This window comes from Callithrix jacchus, chromosome 4, assembly GCF_049354715.1.
Source record: "Callithrix jacchus isolate 240 chromosome 4, calJac240_pri, whole genome shotgun sequence".
Lineage (NCBI taxonomy): Eukaryota > Metazoa > Chordata > Mammalia > Primates > Cebidae > Callithrix > Callithrix jacchus.
In genome coordinates, this window is record NC_133505.1 from 75,008,988 (window position 1) to 75,021,294 (window position 12,307).

The 12,307-nt window shown below is 32.7% G+C and overlaps 1 protein-coding gene across 9 annotated transcripts in view; it reads left to right on the forward strand.

Annotated features, from left to right (window-relative positions):
- COL19A1 (collagen type XIX alpha 1 chain) overlaps positions 1-12,307 on the forward strand; it is a 359,940-nt gene that overhangs the window by 63,051 nt on the left and 284,582 nt on the right. For all 9 annotated transcript variants that reach the window (XM_017971197.4, XM_017971198.4, XM_017971199.4 and 6 more), the window contains exons 5-7: positions 3,296-3,419; positions 5,478-5,753; positions 8,528-8,608. In XM_017971197.4, the coding sequence (XP_017826686.3) occupies positions 3,296-3,419; positions 5,478-5,753; positions 8,528-8,608 (481 nt within the window). The remainder of the gene's footprint in view (positions 1-3,295; positions 3,420-5,477; positions 5,754-8,527; positions 8,609-12,307) is intronic.

Here is a 12,307-nt window from a genome sequence, read left to right on the forward strand (position 1 = left end):
GTTTTTGTTTTTGCTTTTTAAGATAAAGTCTTATTCTGTCACCCAGGGTGGAGTGTAATGGTGCAATCTCGGCTCACTGTAACCTTCACCTCCTGTTCAAGGAGTTCTGCCTCAGCCGACTGAGTAGCTGGGATTACAGGGGTGTGCCACCATGCCTGACTAATTTTTGTATTTTTAGTAGAAAGGGTTTCACCATGTTGGTCAGGCAGGTCTTGACCCTGACCTCAATTGATCTGCCTGCCTCGGTCTCCCAAAGTGCTGGGATTACAAGTGTGAGCCACCACACCCAACCTCTATTTAGTTCTTCTTTATTAAACATCAGATTAAGCATGTCTCTGTCTCATTTGCTGGATCACTCACTCATTCAACAAATAGAAAACCTAAATGCACTTAGGCTTTGTGGGTGATACAAAGATATGTTAAATGCTGTCCTTGCTTTCAAAGAGCTTTCAGTCTTAATAACAGATGGACTAGTGACTGCATGACTATTATACTAAGTAGAAAATGAAGAGAAAAAATGTTTTTATTATCTTTTGCTTTGTAAGAAACCACCACAAAACTTAGTGGCTTAAAATAACAATTTGTTATTTCTGAAGGATTTCAGAAAATCTACTCCTCAAGAAAAGCAGTGAGAACACAGGCAAAAATTGTCAAAATCAATATATTCAGAACTTTTTAAGGGGCTTTCACAATCTAATGAGTGTTTATTCAAGAAAAACATTGAATCTCAGTAAGACTAGCGGGCTTTGTGGCATTTTAACTTGTCCTATTCAAATCCCTCTTTCCCCAACACATGGTAGGCTTGAAAACCAGTAGCTTCAGTTGAAAACCGGTAGCTTCAGAATTACAGTGAAAACTAGCAGCTTAGCAGCTGCTGGAGAGGGAAGAAAAAGTGTGAAGTACATTCAAAGCCCAATTTTCAGAGAATTGCTATTATTTTACCTGCCTGGTAGTTCCCTAAAAATCCCAACACATGGTCATTATTTGACCTGATCAGAGCTTATAAGAATAGCCTTTTCCTCTGGATATTAATTGAAAATAATCAGTGGTAATTGTTTAATCTTGCAGCTGCCTGAGGCAGCAGTTATAATTGGAATAAAGAAGAAGCTGATCAAAAAAAAAATGTTTAAAAGAAAAAACTGGGGAAGAAGACGTCCGTATAGAGTATTAGAAAGCTCCAACCTATTTGTAGGAAAGCAGACATGTATTTCTATGTACAGGGCTGTGTGCAAACTCAGGAAAGGCCTGAAAAGGCCTTAAACTCTTATTTCTGGCCAACTTCAAAGCTCTGAATAAGTGGAAATGAAGGCTAAGGTGATTTATAAACTGCCAGCCGGAACATTTAAGGTATTCTCTATCATACACACATAGGCCTTGAGCAAAGGCTGGGATGCTTTTAGGTCAAAGGCTTTTCACTGTTCAATCATTAGTTGACTCCTAAGCTAAATGAGCAGAGACTGCAATAGTCACACATGACAATGAATACAGACTTTACAGAATTTGTTCAAGAAACTGACTAAGCAAATAAAAAGCAACAACAATAATGACAACAAACAGCACCACCAGCAAACCATTGACAGGTAGAGTTTCATTTTCAGTGTTACCATGTTATATTATTTTAAATGTCTACTTTTCAATTAATAATTACAAGATATTCAAAAAAGGTATGCAAAACTATACTCAGATAAAAGAGTGACCAATAGAAACTGTTTCTGAGGAAACCTGGACATTGAACTTACTTAACAATAACTTTTTCTGTTATTTTAAATATATTTAAATAACTAAAGGAAACGGTAATGAACTAAAGAAAAGTATGAGAATGATGTCTACCAAATAGAGAATATCAATAAATAGAAATTATTAAGAAGCAGCAAATCAAATTTTTGAGTAAAAAAGTATAAAACAGAAATGAAAAATTTACAGGAGGGGCTGAAGAACTGATCTTAGGTGGGAGAAGAAAAAATTCAGAAACCTGAAGATAGTTCAATTAGTCTGCATAACAGGAGGGAAATAATGAAGAAAAATAAACAGAGCCTCAAGACCTGTATGATACCAGCAAGCATGCATAGGAATTCTAGGAGTGAAGAGAGAGTAAAGAAAGACTATCTGAAGAAATAAGAAATACAAACTCCTCAAATTTGGTAAAAATCATTAATTTATATATTCAAGAACCTCAACAGACTCTAAGAAGGACAAACTCAAAGAGATCCACACTTGGTCACTTGATAAACTGCCTAAAGTCAAAGACAGAGAGAATTTTTACAGTAACAAGAGAGAAGTAGTTGACCACATACAATAAGTTTTTAATATGAGTAAGCTGACTTCTCATCAGAAACCGTGGAGACCAGAAGGCAGTGAGATGACATAGTCAACATTTTGAATGGAAAGACTGTAAATCAAGAATTCTATATCCAACAAAACTATCCTTCAAAACTGAAGGTGAAATTAAGGATTTTAAAAAGCCAGAATTGAGACTAGCACAACTACCCTACAACAAATAGTAAAGAAATGCCTTTAAGCTGAATGAAAGGAAACTACACAGTAACTCAAATACAAACAATTAAATAAAAAGCACTGGAAAAATTAATTACATAGATAAATATAAAAGCCAGAATAAATGTACTTTGTGTTTCTTTTATTTTTTTCATCAGATTTAAAATACAGTTGGATAAATATATACATACATAAAGCAGTAATTAGAAATTTACATTGCTGGGAATATAAAATGTAAAGATGTGATTTGTATGACAATAGTACAAAGCAAGAAAAAGTTAATAGCCATAAAAGAGCAAACTGAAAAATAAAGCTAAAATATCTTATGTTATAATTGCATGGTCTTCAGTTGGGACTAGGAAATCAGTATTAGGAACTCATTTGCAAGAATTTAATATGATGAAATGTGTTTGGAAAATATGCATTTACTTATCACCAGTGTTCTTTAAAATTCTCTGTACCTCTCTCTACCAACAAAATCAAGTAACACTATTTTATTTCCTTGATAAATTTCTACTGTTTGTCAGACTGCAGTGAATTCTGAGGTTGTCTTCTGTTGAATATCTTGTTGAATAAGGAAACAATACTGTAATCTCTTTACTCATTTTTATACACACCAAGCTTTAACAACACTGTACCAGAAATCTTTTTTGAAAGGAGAGAAAGAAAAGTACATAATAAATTATAAGTTCACTGAAAAAAATGTGACTGAGATGTTTTGTTACACAGAACTTTATACCTAGATTTTCTTTTCTTGCCATCTTCAGTTTCCACACAAAAGTTCTTTGTTTTCCTTCCACAGTAAGATATTTCCCAAAGGCCTTCCTGAGGAGTACTCCGTAACCGCCATGTTTCGAGTACGAAGAAACACCAAAAAGGAACGGTGGTTTCTGTGGCAGGTTTTAAACCAGCAGAATATTCCACAGGTAAAATACCATTAGAGTTGTGCTTATTAGTTTTCCTTGTGTTAGATTAAGCCAGGTGAATTTTTTGAATTGTGTGCACAAATTTGCGAGTAAATCTGATATCCAAATGTTCTGTCTTTTAGAGGGATCATCGAAAAGGAAGTGCAAATATTCTCCTACTTAGGATGATCTTGCTGAGATCCAAAATATGAGAGTATAGTGGATGACATAGTGTTAGTCTTTGTTTTTATTTTGCTTCTAGGTCCATCCATATTTTTTCTAAAGATGTCAAACTGCGGCTGGGCGCGGTGGCTCAAGCCTGTAATCCCAGCACGTTGGGAGGCCGAGGCGGGTGGATCACGAGGTCAAGAGCTCGAGACCATCCTGGTCAACATGGTGAAACCCCGTCTCTACTAAAGATACAAAAAATTAGCTGGGCATGGTGGTGCGTTCCTGTAATCCCAGCTACTCAGGAGGCTGAGGCAGGAGAATTGCCTGAACCCAGGAGGCAGAGGTTGCGGTGAGCCGAGATCGCGCCATTGCACTCCAGCCTGGGTAACAAGAGCGAAACTCCATCTCAAAAAAAAAAAAAAAGATGTCAAGCTGCATTCTCTTTACAACTGCTTCATTGACTAATTCCTTCTAACGCATTCTTCATCTTCTGTCATCTCTATTGTTATATATTATTTTTAAAGCAGTTCATTGTTTCATCAGGCAGCTCTTGGTGAACAAAGATTGAGACTTAAATATTTATCCCATCAATACAAATGTATGGAACACATGCTATATGCTAGATAATGACAAGGAAAAGAGAAAGAGATCTAAAAAAAAAAAACAGAACTTGTGGGCCGGGCGCGGTGGCTCAAGTCTGTAATTCCAGCACTTTGGGAGGCCGATGCGGGTGGATCATGGGGTCAAGAGATCGAGACCATCCTGGTCAACAAGGTGAAACCCCGTCTCTACTAAAAATACAAAAATTAGCTGGGCGTGATGGCGCGTGCCTGTAATCCCAGCTACTCAGGAGGCTGAGGCAGGAGAATTGCCTGAACCCAGGAGGCGGAGGTTGCAGTGAGCCGAGATCGCGCCATTGCACTCCAGCCTTGGTAACAAGAGCGAAACTCTGTCTCAAAAAAAAAAAAAAAAAAAAAAAAAAACAGAACTTGTATTTTCGGGGAGCATAAGGTACTAAGGAGATGACATCTAGGAGAACAACATAATGCAGCATAGTTATAATAAAGTGGAACAAGTGCATTGGTAGAGTTAAGCTTAGTGTTAGGTGGTGACAATGGGAGCATAGAAAGGACAGCTCATTGGAATTGTGGGATAGAGAGAGCAGGGATCTAGGAGAGCATGTGGAAGGGATGGCATTTGGGCTGAAAAGAGGGAATGCTGGCACTCCAGGGAAGGGAGAAGAACCTCGGAATTTCTTATTGGCACCATACATTTGTACTTACTTCTACACAGATCTTTGAAACGTTTTAAATCTTCACTGATCTTTTAATCTGTTAATACAGCTATACTTTTTTGATGAGTAGATGAACCAAAAGAATATGTCCTTTATAAAATATGTTTTCTCTGTACCTTGCAAAGTATCAATGGTGAAAAAATTGATCTTAGTTTCCTTACTTAGGGAAATGATCATATTCTTAGTCTTCTTAAATTGGTAACCTTAAATTCCTGCATTACTAATACAGACCAATGATTTATATATTCTTATAAAATTATATCTATGCTAATATAAATTATGTATATATAAATATAAATGATTTATATAAACATTTAAAATAACTACACACACACATAGTCTCTCTCTGTCTCTCTCTCTCTCTCTCTCTCTCTTAGATGTTCTCTTAGGAAGGAGCATATTACATTCACCAGAATGCCCCATTTCTAAACCATTTTTGTAGCAGTATTCGCTGTTCTTTTGTTTTAACAAACCTGGTGGAAACAAGTGTCATCTAAAATATTTTACTAAGTGCCCCAGTTATACTAACATGCATCATGAGCTTTTCTTTGTGTGCTTTAATAAGTTTGAACATTGATATTTAAAACATTTAAAGTTACTTTACATTTTTGCAGATTTCTGTAGTAGTTGATGGTGGAAAGAAGGTGGTGGAATTTATGTTTCAAGCCACAGAGGGAGATGTGTTGAACTACATTTTTAAAAATCGAGAACTTCGTCCTTTGTTTGATCGTCAGTGGCATAAACTTGGCATTAGTGTACAATCCCGGATCATTTCACTCTACATGGATTGTAATTTAATTGCAAGCAGGCAGACTGATGAAAAGGACACTGTGGATTTCCATGGACAGACAGTTATTGCTGCGCGAGCTTCAGATGGCAAGCCTGTGGATGTAAGTTGTGATGTTAGTTGTGAAAGAACGAACATTTCTAAATTTTTTAAAAAATCTTATTTAAAAACATCCTCCTTTTATTACTGTGTAAAATATTCCCTTATCATCGATTTTGTGAATTTGATTAATTTGCCATCAGATGTGTGAAGAACAGCTATGTTATTTCCAACTATATTTTCACATATATTATTTTCACTCCATTTTATACCCATTTTCTTCAACCTGTGAATTTAAAATAATTTAAATTTTAAATTTAAATTAATTAGGTCATACCTTAAAAAATTAGATTGTTAAAAGTAAATTTTGGTGAAAATTGAAAATGTAATACAAAATATAATTTTACTCTAAGCTCATATGTTTTAAATAGAAAGGACTGGAAAAAACTGAAGTTTAAATTAAATGGTTCCAGATTATCTGCTATTTTTATTCAAGAACAATAGACCATTTATCCTTACAAATTGCTATTATACAAAATAGCAATTATTTTGTATTGCAAAGTTTTTTTTATAAACTTATAACAGTGTTTCAGGGTTCTATTCTACTAAAATAGTCACTAAATGTATTAGTAGGTCATTTGAAAGAGAAAAATTACCTAGTAAAACCCTTTTGGATATAAAGTTCCTTTAAATATTACACTTGAGGCTAACATGATATAAATTTATTATTGATTTCCCTAGAGAACAAGACCTATAATCTTAAAAAATTATATATATCTAAATTTGATGGCTGTACATTTTCTTAGTGTGTTATGTATAAATAGTTTATAGTTTATTTCCTAGAGTTTTTGCAAGAATGGGATCCAGTCTTAGACCTCAACCTAAGAAGATTAAGTGTTCTATGTCCTATGTCTCATTAACTTATCACCCAAGGAAATAATTGATACCACAATTTGAGGCTAAAGAATATCAAGTGAATCCTTATGAAAAGAACATAGGTGAAAACCATGGTATTTCAGTGGTTTCAAAATTTAATGTGGATTCTTGATTCATTTGAGAATAAACTTGAAGACATGTCACAATGCTGCAGTTATTTTTAGAGATAGTTTCTATTTGAGTTAAACAAGCAGAATTTTTCGTATTTTTGTAAAAGATTCTTGGTTCTACTAAAACTTTGAATGGATTAATTTTTCATCATCTCTGCACATGCCCTGTGATTCATAAGATCTGTTGTGGTGTAAAAATGTATTTGGGCTGCGTGTTAGTGGAAAAAACATTCTCATGATTGATTTTTATCTCACATATCCCACCTGTGTGTTTTTGTGAGAAAGTGACAAAACTGATAAGATTTCTTTTTTTAAGTCAACTCAGCATTTTGACAAGCATCAGTACAGACTTAGGCCTAAACATTCTCCTTCTAAAGCACTGTATCAGTGAAGCATTCCAAAGTAATGAATGAATAAAGAAAGCATAAACTATTCTGACTGTGGTTGGAACTCAGTTAGATTGTAATCCTTGAAAATTGATCATCTATCTTTAGTTAAGTAAAACAATTCATATGCAGGGCCTGATACAATGGATGGTACATAATAGGAATTCAATATTTATTATTTTGATAACAGTGATGATAAATAAGTTTTAGTTAAGAACGAAATTAATTGGAGTCCTCATTCTTCATTCTTCATGATTCATATGTTACTGCTGGTATTTCATTATACTATGTAAGACAGTGTATTTAAACTTTATAAATAAAAATTAACCTTAATCTCGCAAAAAGTTATAGAACATAAATCACTACATTTCATTTAGTCTCATGATTTTGCATTGTCTGCAAATCTTAGGCTGTTCATGAATCTATAAGATGTCTGGAGTTATTAATGTATTCTATGAACTGAATTGATTTTGTTCATTTGAGATGTAAAGTAAAAGTTATAACTTTTTTCCTCCTTTTTTGCTTTTAAAGTTGGAGATTCACCACTACTCACAAATGCCTACTTTCCATTATCCTAGGATAATTATTATAAGATTAGAGTTGGGTCTTTCTATATAAAGTGCTTATTGGTCTCAAAGTAATGCATTATTTAATACAACATTTCAGTGCTTGAAGAATTCAAACAGCCTATTTAAGAATTTGTTCTACTGATATTTTATCAATAGTCAGTACTATACACTTTTTCTTAGGTGGTGATTTGATATTGCATTTAAAAGCATGATTATACTTTCCTTGAACTACATTTAATTTCATGTCCAAATGCCAAAAAAACAGAAATCTGCTAAGCAAATAGAAAGAATCAATTATTTTTATAAAAAGGTTGTTAGCCTTGCTTGAATTAAACCAATATAATATAAAATCAATAGATTTTAGGCAGAATTAATGAACTATAGATAAAAACATTTTTTTCTTATTGGTAAGTAAACACCTATATAGGAATCTGGAAGTACAGATAAGCCTTTCCCATCATGTGCTCATATCTTTAATCTAAAGTTTTATCCTTTTTTTTTTTTTTTTACTTTAAACGGCCTCATTTTATGGGCATACATTATTGTAGTGTAAAACAATAGCTTTCTATTTTATTGTTTGAAACAGCTAACCTAGGTTTGCAATTGCTTTCATTGCCTGATTTCATTTATCTATAGATCCATCTCTATATCCAACTCTATGTCTCTCAAGTAGTTCATGAAACAATGAAGCCTACATTTAGTAAAAACATTAAAGTATCTACCAGTAATTCATTTACATTACTTTTCTTTTTCTTTCCAATTAAATTACTGTAGTTCTTAACTTCCTGAATGTGATCCTCAAAAAACTAATGTTTCTTATTACTAATTTTTTAATAGATTGAACTTCACCAACTTAAAATCTACTGTAGTGCAAACTTCATAGCTCAAGAAACATGTTGTGAAATGTCAGACACTAAGGTAAGTTAATTTTCTTTGCAGATGAAGAATGAATAAAGCCAATTATCTTTTAGTGCGTAGTTTGTAGAGTCCAAATGTAGGGTAGCACTGAGTGTGTTCTGTTGAAACCAGGTGAATAATTTGTTCCAAGTAAGAAAGCCTTCATAGTGCTTTTTCACGGTTACTTTTTATAGTTTTAATCCCAGAATTTCACCCTTAATTTCTGGGATAATATTTCCTCACTTTTAACTCAATATAACTAAAAAAGAATTTATGCCTTTCTTCCCAAACTATGTTCTGATAGCAGCACCATTATTTTCCAGTTACAGAAGTTTTAAATCTATGATCATACTTTACTCTCACTAATTTTTTTTTTAACCCTGTCACCCATCCTGGCTAGCTTTCCTTTGACATAGACTTTTCATCTTCTTCTTCCATTTTCCTATTACTTCCGAAGTCCACCTTAATCTCATGTCTGGGCTGTCAATCATTATTGCATCAACTGCCTTCCCCATGTCCTGCCCCTGTACTTTGCAGCATAACCAGAATAAGTCTGAGTCACTGCTTTGTATATTCATTCACTCTTCCAGCAAGCACTTTGTTCAAAACACTGATCTTCTAGACACTGTGCTAAGGAACAGGGCTAACAAACACGAATAAGGCACATTTCCTGCCCTCTCTTCTTCTCTTTCAAGTCCTTAAGTGTCTCCCATTGGAAACAAAATATAAATCTAGTTCCTTATCTCTGGTTCTAAATATTCCCAACCTAACTGTCCAACTGTTACTTTCTTATATCAATCTTTAATTACAAGAAGAACACTAAATTCAATAATTTCTATATCTGTCATTGTAAGGGTCATGTGTGCTATCTTATACTAGGCATAATTATATTTGTTTTTAAATTTATTTAAGTACAATTTAGACTCAGTAAGGGAAGTTTTACCTTTATAAAGTTTTTATTCCTATGCTTCATTTGGAGAAAGTAGACAATCATTGTTTCATTTGTTGACTTATTAACTACTAAAAGAGATAAATGGAACAGAAAGATATTCAAAAGGGATTAGTTCTTTAAAAAGTACAGAAAGAACTTATGAAAAGTAAAAGTAAAAGGTGAAAATGCCTTTTCTTTGGATCTTAGATTTCCTAAAAGTTCTATACTTGGCATAGAAAATTACACAATAATTTTATCAAGAGTTTATAATTCAAAAATATTTTTAACTTTCGTGGCTCACTTTGGGTAGTGGAATGAGAATATGACCAAGTGACTTAAAGCAAAGCTAAGTCTTTCAAATATTATATATTTTGCTTTGTAACTTGGCTTTATAAAGCATGTATCCAATCCATTTCATGTATCTCATTCCAAGTAAAATGCAAGCCAGCCAAATATCTTTCTATAAATATCTGAAAAGACAATTTAGAATGCCAGTCTACAGACTTAAATACCTAGACTTCCTGGAGCTACACATTTAAGTCTTGAAGGTGTTAATTCTCCAAACGTTTTTTAAAATTATGCTTTTTTGATGCAAAAGTTTTAAAAATAATAACTTTCTCTGATTGAACAGTAATATAATGATCTTTTGATATGTCAGAATATTATATACTTGACTGGTCATCATTGCCTTTATCATTATATTAATATAGTAGGCACTTTCCACTGATTTATGAAGAAATTATTTAAGAAGTATAGGTGATGAATTACCAATGGTTGGTTGGTAATTCAAAGCAAAACATGATCTCACACATTATGAACAAGAGATTTTTAAATCACATTTTGAAAAGATTATTTGGGAGTTAGTTTTAAAGAATAGAAATTAAGGTGGAAATTTATCTCCAACTATGGAAAAAATAACAAAAGACTGTATTTTTTGCTGACAATTATTTGGAGGGGATATCACCATTCATTTAATGACTAACAAAAAATAGAAATAAACTACATTTTATAAATAGGAATGTACAGTTGGAGAGATAAATAATTATATAAAAGCCATTTAAATGCATCTGCTGTACTTCTGATACCAGTTGTATTTATTTTCTTTTTTCGTTGCAAAATGTTTTGAACTTAGAAATTTTTAATGTAGTTGCTTAAGTATCTAATTTTATCCTCGAATTTCAAATCACACATGTTTTCTGGTTATCAGTATTTTATGAAGCATTTCAAAGGCAACATTTCTTGAAGATCACCTATAAACATGCTTCCTTGTTTCTGTTAGATTTTCAGTTTCTAAAGTAGTCAAGTTTCATGATGATAGGCACAAAAAGAATGAAGAACAAATATTAAGAGAAGGATGAAATCAGTAACAGTTGTTGAAAATAAATGAGAAATGTGGTTAAAATGTTAAGGGCTGATATTGAATACGTTTCCAATCAAAACCAGAGGTTTTATGAGGAGAAGAGTCCTTACTTGTGTTTGGTGTTGCCTCTAGGCACTGGAGTGTGGAGAGGTTTATGGTGAAGGCTGAGACATACTTTTAAAGTTGTTTAAATCCTCAATTTAATATAGTGACTCAGTTATCCAGAGCAAAAATATGAATTCTAAGTAGGTATTTATTATCTGACTTTGAAGCCATGAGGTAAGAACTGCCTGAGAAATAATATCAAATCACATGAGATGAATGAACTGTTTTGGTGATAAACTTGTTCCATTCAAATGTACAGTAGTTTTTAGAATTTTGGATTTGGGATAAATAACTAATCGTGAATTCTGGAGAGAGTAGATTTGAAAGAACTAGTGCCAGACAGTAAACTACTTACAGTATTTCTGGGTGCTAGTTTTGTTGCATTTTTTATTGTAATTATCAAATAATTCAGTTACTACCAATTTTTTTTTTTTTACATTTCTTATTTCCAACTTAAGTTCAGGGTACATTTGCAGGATGTTCAGGTTACATAGGGAAATGTGTACCATCGTGGTTTGCTGCATGGATCATCAAAATGAATTTTTATTACAAAAGTTATCTATGTGTATTGGAAAATATAGCCAAATCTGTAAAAGAAAATAAGTATCAACTGTGATCTCAACCACTGTAGATAAACACAGACAATATTTTAGTTTTGTATCCTGAAAATACCTTATCTCACATTTATAACTTGTGGTTTACAAAGTAATGTATTAACTTTCTCCTAGTGCTTTCACTTCATGAAATTGTGAATTCAGAGTTGAAAACTCTTGTGAGGAGCCTGGTACATGATGTTGAGAATAAAGAATGTGTTTATCCTTTTCAGATTCTCCATTTGGATTAATTTTTTTGAAAAAAAAAAAAAAGTTCATTGCTTTGTAATTAAATTTCACTTTATGTTGTCCGGCATGCTCTGAACTCACTGGATAAGTATAAAATCCACTACTTGTCTGTTGCAGTGAAGACATTTTTAATAAGTTTAAAGAACAGTAGAATAGAACAAAGTATACTTTGATTTAATAAGCATTGTCTAAGAGTGTAAAAAGAATTTATTTTCTACTTTAGATGCTTTAATAATAATCTTGTTGAAGGTAAGCATATTTTATAGGTTCAAATTATGTGCTTCAAGTTTAATTTTTGTTCCCAAAAGACGTATTCACATATTGTTTTTACAAATTATTTTATTGCAACAGTACAATTATTATAAATGTATGAAATTTCTGTACTTACCAAAAAGTTACCTAATGTAACTTTAGAACTCCTTACCAAGACTATCATTTTAAATATTTTTCTTGTGTGTTGTCAGTATAAGAAAACACATGGG